The following is a 19724-nucleotide window of genomic DNA, read 5'->3' on the forward strand; positions in this document are numbered from 1 at the left end:
TATAGACGTATCTTAGAAGAAGTATTTACTTCTATGGAGTATTAAAGAGGGGCTATTTTACTTCTATGGGGTATTAACTGTATCATGTAACATATTTCGATCCACATTTTTCTTTTTATCATCTTAAAAATTTTCTATTTGCCAAAAACAACATATTAACACGTTGTTCAAGTTTCACTTTTGTTTTTGATGCTCTCAGTCTCCCCTACCTTTGCTCACGTCAGGTTTGTGAAGTTGTAGTGGACAGATTTGTATCATGCTTCTCTATATTTGTGGAGATTTGTCATGTGGGAGCATGGGTGATGTAGGCTTGTGGGTGGAGCCTCGTACAGAATCTTGAGGTTTTGAATAGGCCCTAGGAGAGATCGCTAAATGACTCAAACATGCATGGACCACGTCTAAAACCTCTTCAGGCAGGTTTTTGATGAGGGAACAACATTAAATCATGAGAGAAAGGTCTGAAAGGTTGATTTTGCATAATACCCCCTCTTTAAAAGATGATGAAAGTCCTTTAATTTATTTTTTTAGTGGTGAATCAATGTGTGTTATGTTCTTCTATTATTTGACCTCAGTAAGAGTAGTTTTATGTAACACTCAAGCCCCGGGGTCTAAACATGGCCGCCCATTGAAGTTAATAGGCTGTGCTCAATGGCGCATGTCGCGAGTTTAGCCTTTAGCGGCTAGGTACATCCGGTCCTGCCCATGGACGCGCAATTGAGCTACTCCCCATGAGACTTTGAGCGACGAGAGTGAGCAGAGCGAGCGTGAAGGAGACAAGGGAATAATACATAAATTACAAATTATAAATAATAATGTTTGTCCTTCCAGGACCTTCTGAACTATGTTTTAAACCTGCGGCTCATTCACAACAGTTGAGCTCGTTCACATCGCTCAAATGCTCGTTCATGTCGTACCATGTGACTGCTCTAACCAATCAGAGCTTGAGTTTAGCTACAGCGGAGTCAATGCTAATGATTAAAAGGCCTTTTTGAAGACAACAGACGGATTCAAACCACCAGCCTTTAGATCAGTGGACGAACACTCTACCAACTGAGCCACTGTCACCCCCTGTCAGTCACTTAAGTAATTTCCATATCTTATCTTAAAGGCATATCTTATCTTAATTTACATCAAGGAACCATTAACATTTAAATCCACTCATTAATACTTCAACATTCTCTTGTTCAAGGGCAACAACAGTTTGGAGGGAAAAGACTGGAGACTTAATCAATCCAACCCATTTTTTTTCCATATAAGAATTCCAAACTTGAATCCTCGTCCCCAAAGTCTAGAAAAGTTTGATCTGTTTCTGTAACCTTGACTGAGTTATTGGTATGCTGGGAATTCCTCCTCTATCTGAGCATCTCTGCGGGAATACTGGGGAATCAGACAGGCCTTTAATCTCCCCACAGCACCAATATTATACTTGTCCAGTCCTGCCCACTCCGCAGTGTACACCTTTGTCACACAAACACACACACACAAACACACACACACACAAACACGCACAGTGGGATTGGGTTGGATTCTTCATTCTCTCCAGGACCAGGGTCTCTGATAAACGGCCTCCTTCCCACTCGTGACACACTGCGTTCTTTACCTTTTTAGCCCATCGCGACACTGCTCCAGATCATCCATTTCCTGGTCTGCCTCCGCCCACTCACACCTCGCTCCATTATCTACACTTTCTCCGCTCCGTCTTACAATGTAGCCGTTCAGACCTTTGTGTTCTGTTCATTCCATGCTGAACTTCTCATGGCTTTGGACAACTTGTATAGTTTGGATGAGAATAAGATTAAGATAACTAAATGTTAAATTGGTGAAAATAATGACTAGTGAAAAACCTGATAAGCTTCTTTAATATAGAAGAGTTAATTTTGGACCATAGACTGTATGTCTAAATCAACTTAGCTACCTTGCTAAATAGGAAGTGATTATGGACGTGCTTCTGGCTCCATCAACTCTGGCTCCAATTCACTTTACATTGAAAAACTCTATCCCCTCTCTCTGTAACTGCTGCTGTCAGACTCATCATTTTGGTCTTAAATGTTCGTATTAACCCGCTCTACATGATCCTGGGTTTTTTATTTTACTATTGTGTCTGTAAATCAAGATATGAACATTAATAACAGACAAATCAGGCGCCTTCTTTCCTCGAGGTTACTCCCGCTAGTGTTAGCATCAGGTTTGATTGACAGCGTTTTATGTGCCTGCTCCCTGCTAAACGAGTGGTGTGGGCGGGAAGGGGCGTTACCTTCAACAGCCTCGCTCCAGATTGGCTCTTTGGTTGCTATGATACTCACAGATGTAGCTCCATATTAGCCGCTATAACTGCTCTAGCCTCGATGAGCTTCATTTGAATGGAGTTCAATGCTGTGGGTGACGTCACACTCACTCAGTCCACTTCTTTGTCCAGCCTGTGGTCTAGACCGGCCTGGAGTAGATCAGTCGGTAGAGAGGTTGGCAGTTCGAATCCTGCTCTCAACATAAACATCATTGGTTGAGCTTCAGATCCACCGACCCACAGCTCTCACAGATGAATGCTGTTGTTGTGTCCTTGGGCAAGACACTTAACGCCCCTCGCCCCCATTGACACTGGTGTATGAATGTGTGTGTGAATGTGTGAGTGGTTCCTTTGTCAAACGCTTTGAGCCTTGAAGGTGGAAAATTGCTGTATAAAAATGTGGCCGTTTATCATGATACTGGTTTTATTGAAGAGAATATAAAACAACTTCTTGCATGTTTTCAAATCTTTGCCTGTTCTCCAGAATATGCACTTGGCTAATACTTGGATGTAAGTCTGGTAAATGTTCAGTCTCACCGGGTTGGGCGTGACTGACAGGTGGATTAGTCAATCAGGGACACACATTGTCTATTCGTATCAAAATAAACATGGCTCCTTATGTGATAGAAAGACTCCACAGCGGGAGAGGTGACTAGGCTGATATCGCTCTTTATAAAATAGAGACACTGACATTCTCGGCTTATCAGGCAATGGAAATCAGACTTTTGCATTTGCTGCCATTGTTATTCCAGTTCCAGTTAAAGGCAAAACTGAACTGAAATCAACAGAATTCCTGATCCAAATCTGAAATAATCAAATGCTTTCACCTGTCTCCAAAACGTCTGAAATGATCTATTGAGTGTGTTCTTGTCTAAAGAGCTGCACCATTTCCATTTCAGATGCTTTGGTAAAGAAAGTAATTGTTTCAGATTGGTGTTTCATAGATTGAGAAAATCATCTTTTTATGTAGCGCAGTGAACAAGGCTGGATCTAATAGTGTGAGTTTTGAAGTTGACCTGAAGCGCTGGTCTCATAATCGTGCACAGATACAGGGATTGAGTTTTCATTGGGCTTTTTTAAAAATTTGCATAAAAGAGATGTTTGCTCAAAGAACATTTTCAAGTTGAGATAAGTTAGTTTATTAAGTTTTATTTGTACAAAGGACAAAAGGTGAACTCATCCAGAGGTTTTGCCAGTTGTAGTAGTTACTATTTTTGGAGAGTTTACTTTATGACAATATCCCTGTCCCTGCATCCTATCTGGCAACAAACAGCGTGTTTACACCACAGACTGTATAAAGACGTGGACTAAGTGAACGTCGAGGCTAGCAGTTATAGCGGCCTCCTTATTTCCGAACACAAGTATCACAGCAACCATGACGGTACCGTGCCCTCCCGTTCCATGCTAAAACAGCTGTGCGAGCCCTTAGCAACGCTGTCAATCAAACCTGTTGCTACCCCTGAAAATGGGGAATGTTGCGCTCCTGAAAATAGAAGTCTCAACCGGGAGAGTGATTTATAGTTGTCTTCCTTATGCAGGAGTTTAATGAAATGAGGAGAAACACCGCAAAATCCTTAAGTGGTGGGTGAAGACATTACCAATCACTAAAACAAATGATCCCAGGCTGAGTAGCTGATTACTGATGATATAATTACCCTCCCTTGAATGAAATAACAGGATTACAGAAAATAAAATATAATACACATTTTACAAACTTTTTTGACTGTATTTATATTGTTTTTAAGGCTTCTGTAAATGACTATTTATTGCAAACCTTTTCCTGTTTTTAACTATTTTTTCTCTTAGCATAAAATCACATTATGATTTATGTCACTGTATATAAGAACAGCATTAGGGGCATATAGCACCACTCTAACCTGTCACACTAACACTAGAGCAGGAGCAACCTCGGGGAAAGAAGGCAGCTAATTTGTCTCTTATTAATGTTCATATCTTGATTTACAGACACAATAACAAAATAAAAACCCCAGGAGAGCAGGTTAAAACGAACATTTTAAGACCAAAATGACGAGTCTGACAGCAGCAGTTACAGAGAGAGGACACGATTTTTCAATAGAAAGTGAATTGAAACCAGAGTCGATGGAGCCGGAAGTGCGCCCATGCTCACTTCCTGTTTGGAACGTAGCAGCTAGCAGGTTAGCTACGTCCATTTACATATACAGTCTATGGTTGATATCAGCAACGAAACTGAAAGATGTGTTGGACAGATAACTTTATATTCCTCAGTCTGATACTTGCGTCTTCTACAAAAGGGCGTTTGTAATGACACACACGTACCACATCCGCCAGGTTAAAGAGGACCACTGCCTTTTAATGACCAAGAGTAAATATTCTGATTGTTTTGTGTCATCCCCAGTGTTAATGCAGCTGTAACAGGGCTGGGAGCGGCTCACTACATCCTCATTAGAGCCAGCTGCACGTCTCTTCCGCTGTTATCGCTCTGCTCCATGCCTTATTGTCATTTCACTTTGTGGTGTAATGGAGTGTGTAAACTCAGCAAGTCAGAGTTTAGTGATCCGACCTGCGCCTCCTGTTTGAACCAACAGGACTGTGAGACGTACGAGAAGTATTTGTTTTGTTGGGTGCAAGGCAGTATTTTGGGATAAGACACTTGTCACTGTGAAATATTAGCTTTTTATTTTTTACGATGCTAAATAAAGATGCAGGAATGAGTGAAGATAGTATGTATAAAGAAGTGGACTGAGTGAGTGTGACGTCACCCACAGCGTTCAGTCAAATGAAGCTCATCGAGGCTAGAGCAGTGGAGCGGTGAATTTGGAGCCGAGTTACATATTTGGAATTCCGACCACGAGTATCATAGCAACCAAAGAGCCAATTCAGGGTGAGGCTGATGAAGGTACCACCCTTTCCTGCCCGCACTGGTGGTTTAACGGGGAGCGGCAGCTGTCAATCAAACCTATTACTAACGTTAGCGGGAGTGACCTCAGGGAAAGAACTCGCCTGATTTATCTTTTATTAATGTTCATATCTTGAGTTACAGACACAATAGTGAAATAAAAACCCCAGGATCATGTAGAGCGGGTTAATACGAACATTTAAGACCAAAATGATGAGCAGCAGTTACAGAGAGAGAGGACAGTTTTTACATAGAAAGTGAAATGGAGCCAGGAGTGCGCCCATGATCACTTCATATTTGGAACGAACTGGCTAGCAGGTTAGCTATGTCCATTTATATATACAGTCTGTGGGTGCACCTCATGCTTTCTTTCTTTTTTTCTCCTGTATTTGTCAGGGACCATGTACAAATTCATTAATCTTACAAAAGAAAAGATGATTTGTACCAGATTCAGCTACTGCTACTTTCCACTGTGCAGGTGAACACACATTAAAAATACACATAATTCATCACAATTACATTATAAGACAAACAGTTCATCATTGACATTAGTGGTAAAATACAATAAATGCCAAATTATCAATAATCAATTATGTGCAAGTTTTTACAGTGTCTTAATGACGATATTATTGCTTCGTCTGGATTATTCCGCAGTATAGCATTAAGCAAATCTTTATTGGATTTATTTAATCAAGGTTGCTGTCACTGCTCAAAATCCCTTTAAACACACTCTAATCAACTGCTTGTCATGTTTAACTTATTTCAGACAATTTAATACTTAATTTAATGTTGATCTCCAAATAAAAATGATAGAAAGTAATGAATGAATGTTATTGTGACAGGCTTATGGATTTATATCTCTAGAAACTAACAGTAATTCCTAACTGATTGAAACACAACCATGTCATTCCAACGTCCCGTGTTTCCAATGAACTGTGAGAACCTGATCGGCTGGAAGGAGGAGGACGTTTGCGCTCCCGAGCCATCTCCACACTGTTCCATATGTATGACACTCACATATGACAGGTTCTAGCATTTGAATGTAAATGTAAGCGGCTGTTTGGGAGGGCATCAGGAATTCCTCACCAGAACGGAGGGAAAACAGCTTAAAGGGCCCATATCACGCTGTTTTATGAGCTGTGTTCTAGTGTTGTTTCCTCATCACAAACAAACGTGTGAATGAAACAAAACACAACTCCAGGTCTGTTTTGAGGAGGGAGCAGCGTTAGAACATGACTCAACGCTCACAAGAGTCCATTTTGTGTAATATAGGAGCTTTAAGTGCATTTTTATCGCTTCCAGTCAGATGCATGCAGCAGGGGCGGCCATGTTGTTTAAAGATGTATGAGGAGAATAAAACCCATTATTCAGTGTAGATTTGTCCAGGTGTAATTTATGGTTGTTCGGATACAGGGCCCAAGTCGTGGCGTTTATTAATAGATGTCATTGACTGTTGTGATAGCAGAACATTTAGGCTAAAGCTTAAACATACAAAGAAAACTGAACTTTTTAGCACATCGGCTACTGGCCTTAAATCAGATCTATTCTACAAAATGGACTTTTCAAGAGTTTTTATTTTTATTTTTTACCATGTTCTAGTCGTTTCTTCTCATTGAGCCTCTAAAGTTATATTTGGAGTGAATCATGTTTGAGTAATCTTTAATCGACTATTTTCAAGACACAATTTTGCCGATCTACCCTCGTTTAACCTCCACTGGTACACGCCCACTGTGACGTAAACAGTTCCTTCTCCAGTTTTATTTTCTTAATCGGTGATACTCGTTGGATTTGGGAGCGTCGCGTAGTTATTTTGGTACAAATGAAAAAAATCCGCTGCTCGCTAGTGTGATGTGCAGCTATCCATAGGGGGCGCCGATAGCATGCGGAGCTTTGTTGTGATGACGTGTACGGCGACATCAGCTCCCATTGGACACCGCAGTTTTCTAACACGGAAGTCACCGGATTTGTTTTTTTTATTAAGTCCTTTTACATGAATATTGTGATTTAAAATGTGTAAATTATAGCATAATGCTCCACAGGTGTCAGAGATTATAACAATCTAGAGCGACACAAGCACAAAAGGGCGGATTTAAATCTCCGTTATTTTCTTTGGTCCAACTCGCTGCCTGACAATATGTATAAATGTTTATTTGAAGACTTGAGTGTGAAGGTGACACAGCACTACTCTTATCCAGAAAATAGTTTGGTGGATGAATTTGTAATAAATAAATATAACTATACATTTTGAGGAAAATTATCAAAATTAGTCGTACATATCGACCTTCACTTTCTTCGGATTCTAAGCAATCGGTATCGGCTTCAGCCATGAAAAACCCATATCGCTCGATGTCCCGTGGAGCTCACTAGTAAAATTGGTAGACTTTGCACTTTTACTTTTATTTTATTTTATTTATTTTTTGTTTGTTTGTAGAAGTAGTTACAAGTTGGCACATTTTTTCCAAGGTTGCACCAATGCCAAACATGACACCACTCTTTCTGTTTGTCGTTGCTTTTCGCACATCACTGTTCACTCAACTTTGTTCCCAACGGTTTTTGAGTTTAACTAAGATTCTTGTTATTATTTTCCAATGCCAAATTTTTGTTCCAAAGTCAAGTTTTTTGCCTGTGCATTTTGATAAAACCTTGATGTGTCATTAACTTTAGCCAATTAGCTTTTTGGAGTTGATTTATTACATGATTTCTTTTCCAGACTGATCTCTTTTTGTTTGTTTTATACAGATTGACATCAGTCTGGTCCTCGTCCTCTTTTGCATTTCAAGCCTGGTCAAACGTGATCATCCAATCAGGTTCATTTATTTCAGCGACACATGTGAAACAAAGGAGCTCATTGGTCGCCTGTGATTCAGAAGTAAAATCACACTTCTCTCACTTCAGATTAACAGAGTTTAGGCTTCGCTCTGTGATTCTACAAAAATGTACCATGATTTCAGCCCCATGTGATTTTTTTTTTTTACTTTATTATTCCCTAGATTGGCTAATCCACCTGTCAATCACACCTATTTGAAAACGGGGAATGAAAAAATGTGTTTTCTGGATCCCAGGCAACTCAAAACCGGATTTTTTGTGATACAATGTGAAAAATCCTAGAGAAGTGGAATTCCTATTTGGTGATATGCTGGTCTCCATGTGGGTATTCCCGCTCCCCGTGTGGCTACTCCCGCTCCCTGTGTGTTATCAGACTGTAGACAGAGATCGAGCGCCGGATAAGGCTAGCCACAGCGGACAGGAGGAGATGGGATTTATGCTAACACAGCTGTCGGTAGGAACAGGGTTTCTAGTGGCCTTTGTAAAGACACATGCCTTTACCGCTGATCCTTCCCTGACAGTGGGACTTTCATCTCAGCTTCCCCCTCCTCCTGTTTACCTTTGTCTCAGACCGGGACCACCCTCTAATCCTACGCGACGTTTTCCTTTTGGTTTACGCCTTTTCAGACTCGAGCCCTTGCCTTAAAGGACCCATATGACACTATTTTCTGATCTTTGTTCTGTTGTTTCCTCGTCGCAAACAAACCTGGACCATGTTTAACGCGCAAACAAACCTGCATATTTTTTCTCTCAAACTGAAAACACTCTGTTCCACCTTGTGATGTCATCATGTAGCAATACAGGAAGTGCTCCACTGTGTTTTTAAACTCTATACACCTTCACTCAAATCATTTGGATAATTGCATCCCTGGAATTGCCAATCTCTACTGAACTAAAGATAAAAGGAGCTGTTAAGTACCACTTCATGAAATCACAAGGTGGAACAAAGCATTTTGAGCTTTGGAGATGTCGACAGATTAATGATGCAGGGTTACTCAAACATGTGTGAATGAAACAAAACACAACTACTGGTATGGTTTTGGGGAGGGAACAGCATTAGAACATGATTTTTGCATTAATACAGGACCTTTAAACATGAATCGTAACTGTATAATGAACACATAGTTAATTAAGTAGTCATTAAGCTTGAATCATTCTCAATTAACTATCTGTTCATGATGTTAGCTCTTTGCTAATTAAGGTCTAGTGTAGTGGTACCAGAAAAATGTATATTGTGTATCTAGAGCTGCGCTGTAGCCGCTGCTGGTCGATCTAACAGGGAAAATCATAGGTTAGCTTACATGGAACAAAAGCCTGTGATTTTTGAATGAGCGTAGGGTGAGTGGCTGGTTTTCATAGCCTGTGGTTATTCTGATACTGTGTGCTTTATGTATACTTTCTACACTTTATATACACATCGAAGAGACCAAATAAACGAAGCAAGATGCAGTTGAAACCAGGAGTTTACATACGTGATCTAAAAAGACACATGCACTGTTTTTTTCTCACTGTTTGACGTGAAATCAGATGCAACTTTTCCTCTTTTAGGTCAATTAGAATTAGCAAAATTATTTCTATTTGTGAAATGCCAGAATAATGAGACTCCAAAACACAACTCCAGGTTTGTTTGTGATGAGGAGGCATTATAACAGAGATCAGAAAATAGTGCAATATGTTTTTTTTGTTTTTTTTTCAATCCTTCCACCTGCTCAGCCTGGAGGAAAAAAAACACCAGATTTGCCGTACCATCACACAGGCTCGGGTCCCATTTGTCAGCCCCTCTCCCTGTGTATTTCATGGGGTGATGCGATGCCGTGTGCTCCCTTGTTCAGCAGGCTTGGCTGTCAGAGAGAGGGATTTTTTAGTTTCGCTCTGTGACAGAACCCAAGTGCTTCCATTTCGCTGGCGAGCGGTGACGGCTGCGGAAAAGCCTTAGATGTCCATGGGCTAAAAGGATGGAGGGATGGAGGGATATGGTTGTACAGTTTAGAAACAGGTGACGCCGGGAGTGCAGAGGTGTAAGGGTGAACGAGGGGTTGAAATGGGGGGAATCGGGTTGCAGTTGTTTTTCTATGTGACCTGTGTTTTCTGAACTGGAGACAAAGGCAGAGTTGTTTATTGTTGCCAACTGCACCAGACCAACGTATGGCCCGGATATTGGTACATATGTCAGAAAATACACTGTGATGATATCTAAACACACAGTTACACTAGAGTATTTCCTTACAATGGCTATTTCTGTGTAATCGCTCAGTCATGCAGGTATCATCCATATTAAAAGAACTATTACATTAGCTTTATTATACTTATACAATCTATGTTATACAATTACAGTGAATTAAAATGTGGATTCATAACATTGTGGTGAAGCCAAGTCACTTTATTTATTTATTTATTTATTTTTTTTTGGAAATGTTTTTATTAGGAACACCGACAGAAAAACAGATTACAATGAAATATACAGTTTAGTTGTCCACGTTTTGTTTTTGTTTTTTTTTTTCAAACGCACAAACACACTGCGGTAGATGTGCAAAGTACGAGTGCACAGATACAGAAATATTGCCCACCCTGTACAAGTGCAAAAAAATTATAAATAAATTAAATAAATAAATGAAAATACTTGACCTCATCTCAGCCCAACCCCCTGCAAATTTGTGAAATAAGAGATAAAACGTTGCCACACCTGGAAAAATCTGTGTGTGCTGTACTGTCTTAATGTGTATTTAATTTTTATTTTTATTTTAGAAAACACATCATATCTCTAAGCCATAGAAAGAAAGAAGGGCATCTAGGAGATTTCCAATTTAATAACAATAACTGTATTAGAATTAGAGACATAAACGCTATAATGTCCCTCTGTGTGGAAAGGAAGTGATATTTCCCTGGTATTGCTTGATATCGAGAATCGGCAGATACTTAAAGCCAAAGTATCTGCATCGGTATTGCAACAGAAAAGGCAGAAAAAACATCCCTAATTGTGTTTTATTTTATTAGTATGTCTTTTTATAAACTGAACTTTTTTTCAAATATTGCAGCGAATTTGGAATTAGGAGAAACTACATCTGTTGCCATAGTAATTAGCAATTTAAAACAAAACTTTATGGGAAAAATGATGAATAAGCCACAGCAGACTGGACTTCGATTGTACTATTTTACACATCCGCCAAATTTCATGTGATTTTTTAAAAAGTGTTAAAGTGTTTAATTTAAAATGTCACAGTCACTCATCATCTGTTCCCTTTCTCTCTCCACAGCAAAGAAAACCTGCGCGACCACCGACTTCGCCTGTAAGAACGGCCAGTGCGTGCCCGCTAGGTGGCGCTGTGACGGGGAGCCGGAGTGTGCAGACGGATCAGATGAAGCTGACGCAATCTGCAGTAAGTATTTATGCAAACCAGATCTGGCAACGCTGTGGAAAACAAGTAATCACACCCAATATACTTGTATGAAGCATGTCTCTGTCAATGAGCTTGTGTTGATGTGTCTCTGTCATAGGACTCATAAAATCGAGTTTATGCTCCTTACCCTCCGCACTGCACAAAGCAAACGCGCGTTCACTGCACAAACATGTTCACTGCAGACGCTCTGGTAGTTTCTTGGTTTGGTTGGGTGTTCAAGGCCAGTCAGGGACAAGATATTTGTGGTAGTAAAGATAATACAAAAGAAAAAAGTACAGGAACACATCACCTGAATACATATATGTGAATCCAGTGTAGAACATAGACTGTGTAAAGAAGTGGACTGAGTGAGTGTGACGTCACCCACAGCGTTCAGCTCCAGTCAAATGAAGCTCATCGAGGCTAAAGCAGTTATAGCGGCGAAATTGTGACCACGAGTATCATAGCAACCATGTTCATGTCTTGATTTACAGACACAACAGTAAAATAAAAACCTCAGGATCATGTAGAGCGGGTTAATACGAACATTTAAGACCAAAATGACGAGTCTGACAGCAGCAGTTACAGAGAGAGGGGACACAGTTTTTACATAGAAAGTGAATTAGAGCCAGTGGATGGAGCCGGAAGCGCGCCCATGTTCACTTTCTGTTTGGAACATAGCACCAGCAGGTTAGCTATGTCCATTTATATAAACGGTCTATGTTTATTGAACCCTCTAAAGCTTATATTTTATTGTAGTACAAAAAAATACCAAAACGTTCCTCACTAGTACAAGGTAAAAGTGTCCACGACAAACCGATAAACTAACCCCAAAAACGTGTTCCATCCCACATACATTGAATACGTGGATAAACAGTAGCTATTATCATTGACAGGTTTATACTTGGGCACTTGGATGGGAGATCGATACCAGCAAGTTCCACCGTGGGGCAGCAGTGGCTCTCGTACATTCTGTTTGTTTGTCCACTGATCTGAAAATCGGTGGTTCGAATCCTACTCTGGACACAAACCTCACTGGTTGAGCGGTCGGATCCACTGACCCACAGGTTGGCGGTGCGATTCCAGCTCCCACAGATGAATACTGTTGTTGTGTCCTTGGGCAAGACACTTAACTCACCTCACGCCCACTGTCTGTGTACACTGGTGAATGAATGTGTGTGTGAAAAGGTGAGCCATTGCTGGATGTAACTCGTTTTGAGCCTTGAAGGTGGAAAAGCGCTGTTTAAAAATGTGACTAAAAATGTAACTATACTGTTGTTGTGCTCTTAGGCAAGACACTTTGGCCTTCTTTGCATGGTATGGATGCATTTAATTGGTGGTAGGAGGGGCTGATGGAGCAGATTGGCAGCCTCGTTTGCACCAGTCTGTGCTGCGACTTCAATAGAATCTCACCACCTCCGAGTGTGGAGCGAATGAATAATGCACATAAAACTCAAAGCCGCTATGTAAACCCTGAATTATTAATAATAATCTAAAGGTTTTACTGGTTGGAAGGTTGGATATGTTCTTTACAACCCTTACCCTTCTTCTTAGCCTGTATCTGCTAGCTCCACATTTGAAAAAAATATAACGCAAATTGAACTAAACTAAGTTCTTCACCTCCAGTTTCCCTCAGGACGAGCGCTTTTAACGTCACACTAATGCAGTCTGATCGTCGTGAGCCGCGCAATCTTTTAAAATCTCTGTATTTTCTCTGAACGCCAAGTCGAGGAAGACAAGTCCGCGCAAACGTCGGAGTCTGACTGACACTCGGTAGCCTGCAGATCTAACCAGTGTTTTGTACCGAACGTTTTCCGAGGTCATCTGAAAGTTTTCCTCGGACTTCCAAACGTTGAGCTTTTGATGAGAAATGATTTGCGAGCGACGTGATCAAAGCGGCTTTTGAAGAAGACGTTTGATTGCAGAAAATTGTGGATATTTATTTTTCTTTTGCTTGTATGTTTAGTATTCAGAGCCAGGTGTATTCTAGAGGGGTTGCGTCAGATCTGTGGACCGGTGTTTAAGTCTCATTATGTCTAATCAAGGGCAAATGCTCGTCTAAGTTCCACAGCTGTATTGATCCCTGCTCTGGGCGTGAATGAGGAGAGCGGGTTTTATCAATCGCTAAAGCTAAAGCTAACGATGAGCAGACTTCCAAACCAATGCCAGGCTCAATTATATCAAATTACACACAGGGTTGTCATGGTTTGAATTTAAATGAAATAAATAGAATATAACAGAATTTAAATGACAATAACTGTGCAGATTTTCAGTTGATTGTCTCTAATAATGTTCTGTCTTGTAAAGATGAAAATGGATTGTTGTAAATGATGTTGAGGTTAATGAAATACAAACAACTCAAAACAATGGAGTCCCTCAAGATGCAAACTAGAGTTAGTTTTAAGAGTTAGGGGCTAAGGATTAGGGGTTAGAAGTTGGGGTTAGGTGTTATGTTCAAGGGTTAGGCTTAGGGGTTAAGGTTTAGGAGTTAGGAGTTGGGGTTAGGAGTTAGGGGTTAGGAGTTGGCGTTCAGTGACATTCAGTTTGTACGATAATATCAAAGTGAAGTTAAGAAGACCACTTCACAGTACAGGCCACATAACATTTAATCCTCTTTTAAAATGTGTACTTGATAAAAACGTGTAGTTGTGGCATGCTCTCATATACTGATAACATATTCTAAGGAAAGTCTTCCACGAGTTGGTGATAAACCTGTAGATACTAAAACTAGGAAAGGTCCGTTTTGTCCTTTTTATGTCCAACTTCTACCATCGATTGTTTTATAACCCTAATAAAAACCCAACTTTGTCCTTGAAGATACAAACTTGCTAATATCCCTTACATTCCTTATCTCTCGGAACCACAGCCTGTATATATTAATGGACATAGCTAACCTGCTAACCACCGCGTTCCGAACGTTTTTGGGTTTTTTTTGCTATTGTGTCCCTAACTCAAAGACAAATCAGGCACCTTCTTTCCCCGAGGTTGCTCCTGCTAGTGTTAGCAACAGGCTAAGCGCCCATTTCCTGCTCAACCAGTGGTGTGGGTGGGAAGGGGCATTAGCTTCAACAGCATTGCTCCAGATTGGCTCTTTGGTTGCTATGATACTCGTGGTCGGAATTCTAAATATGAAACTCTGCTCCAAATTGGCTGCTATAACTGCTCTAACCTCGATGAGCTTCATTTGACTGAAGCTGAACGCTGTGGGTGACGTCACACTCACTTCATCGACTTCTTTACAGAGTGTGTGCTCGGACCACTGCCCGGTGTTGTGCCCTGTCTTGTCTCCTCTACGTTTTGATCCGACTCCAGTTTTGCTAATGCCTTTGATTACATTGATTTCCCTGGAGCGTTGATGGGTTGATCCCTGGAACCTCTGAATGACTGCTGATTTACTGCAGTGGCGTGGTGAAGCCACCCGCAGTCTCACACTGCTCCACAACTGTAATTACACTGTGAAGCCGAGCCTTCTGGGAAAAAAATTACCAATGTGTCATTGGACCATAATGGTGCGGGATGCATGGGGAAGTATGTGCGCTTTTGTCTTTGCTCCAAAGTCAAGAACGGTGGAGATTATCATAGAGGCTTGTAGCGAACACGAGTGGTCTGACAAGAGCAGAGTTACAATCTCATTTTATACAATGTGTGGCAAATAATAATGGAATATTCTGGAATTTCAAGGTCCTATAATATGCTAAATGGACTCTTGTGAGATTTAATCCATGTTCTAATGCTGTTTCCTCATCAAAAACAGACCTGGAGTTGTGTTTTGTTTCATTTACTGAGTTCATTGAGTAACACTTTATTATTAGTTTGTCTACATCTCCAAATCTCAAAATGCTCTGTTCCACCTTGTGATGCCATGAAGTGGTAGTTTTCAACATAACAGCTCCTTTTACCTTTACAGTGGTCTCTCGTTTATCGCAAGGGTTATGTTCTAAAAATAACCTTCAATAGGCTTTATTTTTTACAATTATTCTATATGTTTTAAAGCTGTAAAACCCCTCACCACACACTTTATACACTTTTCTCACACAGGCATTAACATTTTCTCACATTTCTCTCTTGTTTAAACTCTCTCAAAGTTCAAACCTTTGTAGGCGCCTTTGTCGGTGCAGAACGTTTCAGCGACATTGTGGGTTTTGTCATGGAGAAAACTTGCAAACATACAGCACTTCAGAGTCACACTGTGATCCAACATTTATGTAAATTTGTCTGAACACATTCTGTACTGTACAGGAGACACGGCACAGAGGAGACTGATGGACAATGGTCTACAGTCCATTAGCCAATCAGGACGCAGAACACAATGCACATTTATATGCTGTAAAAAATGCAAAATTGCGCTAAAAAAATCCACAAAACAGCGAGGCTGCGAAAGGTTAACAGCATTATAGTGAGGGGCAACTGTAGCTCAGTAGAGATCAGCAATCCCAGGGCTGAAATCATCCAAATGATTCTGGTGAAGTTGTATGGAGTTTAAAAACACAGTGGAGCACTTCCTGTATTACCACATGATGACATCACAAGGTGGAACAGAGTTTTTTCAGTTAGAGAGAAGAAGTCAGCCTAAATATACATGTTTGTGACATTAGAACAGAGATCAGAGAATAGTGTAATATGGGCCCTTTTAAAGATGTTGAATTAGCCTATATGTCCCTGCAGCTATGGGCCTGAGGCGGAGGACGTCATTGTCATTTCCCAGTCATCTGTCCCATTCTCTTTTCTTTCACATTCCTTCACTAAGGTCACCAGATTCACCATCTCTCCTGTAGATTAGTGCTTTGATTGTTTAACTAGATGTTTATCACACAGTAAAAAGCCACTTCAGACACAATCCACAATCCAATTTGATTCATTTTGTGTTTTCTTATCAGCCCTGTCGGTTTAATCTCTGCTCGTTAGACGGACTTCATAAGCTTCTAATCTTTCATTTACTAAGGTCCAGATGGGAGTTAGTGGCATCAACGTGATCTTGACAATGTCACTTTGTAACCGAAAAGAACCAGACTTATGCTCGCCGGTGCATGCTTATTATTAGTGTTGGTTTTTTACCCGATACCGATACTCACCAACATCGATGCCACTTTGATATGGCATAGTGTGAAGAAGCAAAGTAAGGCTATGCCATTCTGTTACAGTACAAGAGGCAAGGCACGTTCATTTGTACAGCACATCTGGTCCTTCAAAGAGCTGTACAGAATGAGAAAGACATTAAAATCACTATACAACAAATCAAAACCTAAATAAATTAAAATAACATTGTTGTCACATTAGCGCTGTTATGGTGTTAGCGATGTTGTCATGTTAGTGCCGTTGTTGTATTTGCACTGTTGTTCTGTTAGTGCTGTTGTTGGGTTAGTGCTGTTATGGTGTTAGCGATGTTGTGTTACCGGAGTTGTCGTGCCAGTGCTGTTGTGGTGTTAGCGCTGTTATCGTGTTAGCGCTATTGTCATGTTAGCGACGTTGTCGTGTTAGTGCCATTGCTGTGTTAGTGCTGTTGTTGCATTAGCATTGTTTGTCAGGCTGCTCTCTCGTAGTTACTTTACCGAGTTCAGTATTCACTCCAAAGGCTAAATGAAGTTATCAAAGAGCTCAGATGTTGCCTTGTTAGCGCTGTTGTTGTGTTAGCACTGTTGTCATGTTAGCTCTGTTGACAGTCTGCACTCACCGTAGTTATTTCATTAAGCACAACCTCCACTCCAAAGGCTAAATGAAGGTATCAAAGAGCTAACACAAATGTTTCTTTTGTTATTTTTTATTTTTTTTTCTGTCATTATTAGCGTCTTTTAAGTGTCTGCGGTGCCTCCACAGTCTGCATTTATCCTGCTCTGGACGTTAGCATTAGCATTAGCCACAGACGTCAACAGCAGCAGTGGTATCGGATTGTTGATTTGATCTGAGTACTTGCCGATACCTGAAAACCTGCAGTACAACCCTACTTATCTTGTGTTTGATTCGAGAGTGAAGTCCTCCTTCCTCTCCAAGTGGACTCATACAGTACAAACTAAAGAGACATCATGTAACATCCTTATACCCACTTCACAGACTCTCCAAAGTTTTGACGTCGTTACAAATCTTGCCAAGTGTGCTTAAAACTTGCACTATTTAGGGGACTTTATATTCACGTCAGAGCTCCCCGGTGTAATCAATGGAAGTAATCTCATAATCGCGAGTCGGCTCAGGCACATTACATGCTCCAAAACGCCCCGACAATCACGCCACAGAAGAGCCACACGCATGGAGCCGCATAATAAAGAACACGCCACAGAAGAGCCACACGCATGGAGCCGCATAATAAAGAACACGCCACAGAAGAGCCACACGCATGGAGCCGCATAATAAAGAACACACCACAGAAGAGCCACACGCATGGAGCCGCATAATAAAGAACACACCACAGAAGAGCCACACGCATGGAGCCGCATAATAAAGAACACGCCACAGAAGAGCCACACGCATGGAGCCGCATAATAAAGAACAGGAGACTTACGGGATTTACAGCAGACAGGAAGTCAAACTATCACATGTCACACGGGGGGAACCAGGAGTCAGTCAGCTTTAAATTATTCCAAATGAGAAATGGAAAACAGTAGATGGTATTCAAGCAGTTTACACTAGTTTTATTTGGTAGTAGTTGTAGTAGTGGTAGGTAGTGGTACTAATGGTGGCAGTAGTAGTAGTAGCGTGGTGTTGGTGGTAGTAGTGGTAGTAGTAGGGTAGTGGTAGTGTTAGTAGTAATAGGGTGTTGGTGGTGGTGGTAGTAGTAGTAGGGTGTTGGTGGTGGTAGTAGTAGTGGTATTGGTAGTAGTAGGGTAGTGGTAGTGTTGGTAGTAGGAGTAGTAGTAGTAGGGTGGTGGTGGTGGTGGTAATAGTAGTGGTGGTGGTGGTAGTGGTATTGGGAGTGGTAATGGTAGTAGTGGTAGCTGTAGTGTAGTGGTGGTGGTAGTAGTGGTCGTAGAAGTGATAGTAGTAGTAGTAGTAGTAGTAGTAGTAGTATACACATTTTAAGGCAGTTTTCCATAATTCCAGCAAACTTTCACCTTTTAAACCTTCAAAGCCAAAAGAATTTCATTTGAAAATATTAATTTAAAAATGTTTTTTTTTTTAGCAGAAAACATTCTCCATCGACAGCTGATTTTTGGAGCTGTTGGATTGAAGGTAAAAGTGCAGATTACTCCTTTAAAAAACATAGAGCAGAGACTTATCATTTTGAATATCGTCATTAAACTGTCAATGTCCCGTTTTACAGCTGACGACGGCTTTAGTCCTTTTGAGTCTAATGGCACAAAGTTTAGTTGGAGTCTTCACATTTATATTTTGAAAAGGAGGCAAAATGTTTTTATAAAGCACATTTTCAGACAAGTGCTTCACCACAATGATGAAAATGACTATGACCAAAACATTACTTAAGGGCAGACACTCAACTCACAACTCAATTTTAACTTTTTTTTTTTGTTTTTTTGTGAGTTTGGTCTCTTGGGAAACTACACTATGTCCCACTCTGCATCAAAAGATGTTTAAATATTTAATTTAATCCACCTGCCTCCATAGAGTTATAACAGAACAGTGTAATGTGCTTTTCCTCCACAGGGACATAAGGATCAGATCATGATCAGCTGTTAAAGTAGCTCCGACACACACCAAACTTTACACTCTTGGACTGAACAAGATTTTGACAAAACGGATAGAAGGATTTTTTGATGTCTATTTTCAAGTCTGATTTATTCAATTTTTAACTCCAATGATGAGGCAAAATTTGAATTTTTAGCAAAATTTTCAGTCAGATCTCATTTACTCAAATATTAAAGTAAAGATTCAAAATTCCTTCTGTATATTTTATAGTATCTAATATGACAACAAAAAGAAGCAAGAAATTTAAACCTGGCTCTTTTCATGTTTGTGTTTTGAATGGTGCAAAAATGGTCAATTTTGGTATATTTTACACTTAAATGACTTATTTTTATATGAAAATATTACATTGTGAAAAACGTGTAATTTTCTTTCTTTCATTTGTGTGAGTAAACTACACAAAATGTTTCAAATTGATATCTATAAATGTAAGATTTTTTTCCTATTCCCCTGCAGTGTCGCACCCATAGAATGTATATATAAATGGACATAGCTAACCTGTTAGCCACCATGTTTCAAACAGGAAATGATCATGGGCGCTCTTCCAGCTTCATCGACTTTGGCTCCAATTCACATTCTATTGAAAAACTGTGGCCCCTCTCTCTGTAACTGCTGCTGTCAGACTCATCATTTTGGTCTTAATTGTTCATATTAACCCACTCTACATGATCCTGGTGTTTATTTCACTATTGTGTTTGTAAATCAAGATATGAACAATAATAACAGA

General features: G+C 40.3%; 1 protein-coding gene across 2 annotated transcripts in view; it reads left to right on the plus strand.

Annotated features, from left to right (window-relative positions):
- Positions 1 to 19724, plus strand: part of lrp8 (low density lipoprotein receptor-related protein 8, apolipoprotein e receptor) — a 269034-nt gene that overhangs the window by 112565 nt on the left and 136745 nt on the right. For both annotated transcript variants that reach the window (XM_033965471.2, XM_055221522.1), the window contains exon 3: positions 11243 to 11365. In XM_033965471.2, the coding sequence (XP_033821362.1) occupies positions 11243 to 11365 (123 nt within the window). The remainder of the gene's footprint in view (positions 1 to 11242; positions 11366 to 19724) is intronic.

The sequence above is a fragment of the Periophthalmus magnuspinnatus genome, chromosome 4, assembly GCF_009829125.3.
Source record: "Periophthalmus magnuspinnatus isolate fPerMag1 chromosome 4, fPerMag1.2.pri, whole genome shotgun sequence".
Classification (NCBI taxonomy): Eukaryota; Metazoa; Chordata; class Actinopteri; order Gobiiformes; family Gobiidae; genus Periophthalmus; species Periophthalmus magnuspinnatus.